This window comes from Sphaeroforma arctica, assembly GCF_001186125.1.
Source record: "Sphaeroforma arctica JP610 unplaced genomic scaffold supercont1.6747, whole genome shotgun sequence".
Taxonomy (NCBI): domain Eukaryota; class Ichthyosporea; order Ichthyophonida; genus Sphaeroforma; species Sphaeroforma arctica.
In genome coordinates this window covers 1-1,579 of record NW_014033811.1, presented here as the reverse complement: position 1 = coordinate 1,579, position 1,579 = coordinate 1, and the positions used below count along the sequence as shown (strand labels likewise).

Below are 1,579 nucleotides of genomic sequence, written 5' to 3'. Positions count from 1 at the left end.
CTAAACATAGCAACCACTCTGCCATAGCAACCACAGGTCTAAACTTAGCAACCACTCTGCCATAGCAACCACAGGTCTAAACATAGCAACCACAGGTCTAAACATAGCAACCACCCTACCATAGCAGCCACAGGTCTAAGCATAGCAACCACTCTGCCATAGCAACCACAGGTGTAAACATAGCAACTACTCTGCCATAGCAACTACAGGTCTAAACATAGCAACCACTCTGCCATACACCTCCAAACATAAGACATGGACAACTGTACGACAGCACACTTACTTCATATCTATATATGCTTTTATACATATGAACATATATACCATATATATAAATACTTGTATACATATGAACATATATATTATATCTATAAATACTTGTATACATAAGAACATATATACCATATATATATATGCTTTTATACATATGAACATATATGCTATATCTATACATACTTTTATACCTACGAACATATATACCATATCTATATATACTTGTATACATATGAACATATATACCATATCTATATATACATATAATGCATAGGAATATGTATACCATATCCATATATACTTATGTACCTATGAACATGTGTATCGTAAGCACTCGATGGAGCGTCCGAATGACGGGCGGGACAAGAGTTAATGTGACTCCAATTCGATGCGGAGACTTGCACGGTAGCTAGACATACTAAACGATATACACATAACCCTATGGACATGTATACCATATCTATATATTCTCAAACGATATACACATAACCCTATGAACACTTAACCCATATCTGTTCATACTCAAACGATATACACACAATCCTATGAACACGTAACCCATATATATACATACTCAAACGATATACACATAACCCTATGAACACGTAACCCATATCTATACATACTCAAACGATAAACACACAAACTGATTTACATGTAACCCATATTTATACATACTCCAACGATATACACATAAACCTATGAACACTTAACCCATATCTATTCATACTCAAACAATATACACATAATCCTATGAACACGTAACCCATATCTATACATACTCAAACGATATACACATAACCCTATGAACACGTAACCCATATCTATACATACTCAAACGATATACACATAACCCTATGAACACGTAACCCATATCTATACATACTCAAACGATATACACCTACCCACACACTAGACGTGATACGCCTAGTCATCACCCCCAAACCCCAAACCCCACAGGTGTGCCGGCAAGATACCTACAGTGTTCATGCGCATGTCGTACGCTGTGAGATGGGTGCTGGAGTTCATTGCCTCACCCCCCGCCAAACAAAGCAACACCACGGTTGTCGTGAGTGATGTGAAAACGTACCGTATAGCCAGCCCAACGGTTGCAAGGTGAGTCACCAGACTATAAGACTGTGGTGGTTGGTGATAGTTGCAGTACTAGTGTACAATCAACTGCTGAATTGATAGCCAAGTGGTTGTACGTCGTGTAGTCAGTTCTCAGCGGTAAAAGAAAGTGCACCTCTACAGGTGGCTATTTTTGCCTATATGCACGTACAAACGCACGACTCTTGAAGCCGTA

The 1,579-nt window shown here is 38.5% G+C and overlaps 1 protein-coding gene across 1 annotated transcript; it reads left to right on the top strand.

The window, feature by feature from the left end:
- Positions 1–1,233: 1,233 nt before the first annotated feature.
- On the top strand, positions 1,234–1,393 carry SARC_15791 (hypothetical protein; the record flags this gene model as incomplete). The annotated part of the gene is made up of 1 exon (XM_014290096.1): positions 1,234–1,393. A coding segment is annotated over one exon (160 nt), but the record flags the coding sequence as incomplete, so codon positions are not given.
- Positions 1,394–1,579: the final 186 nt, after the last annotated feature.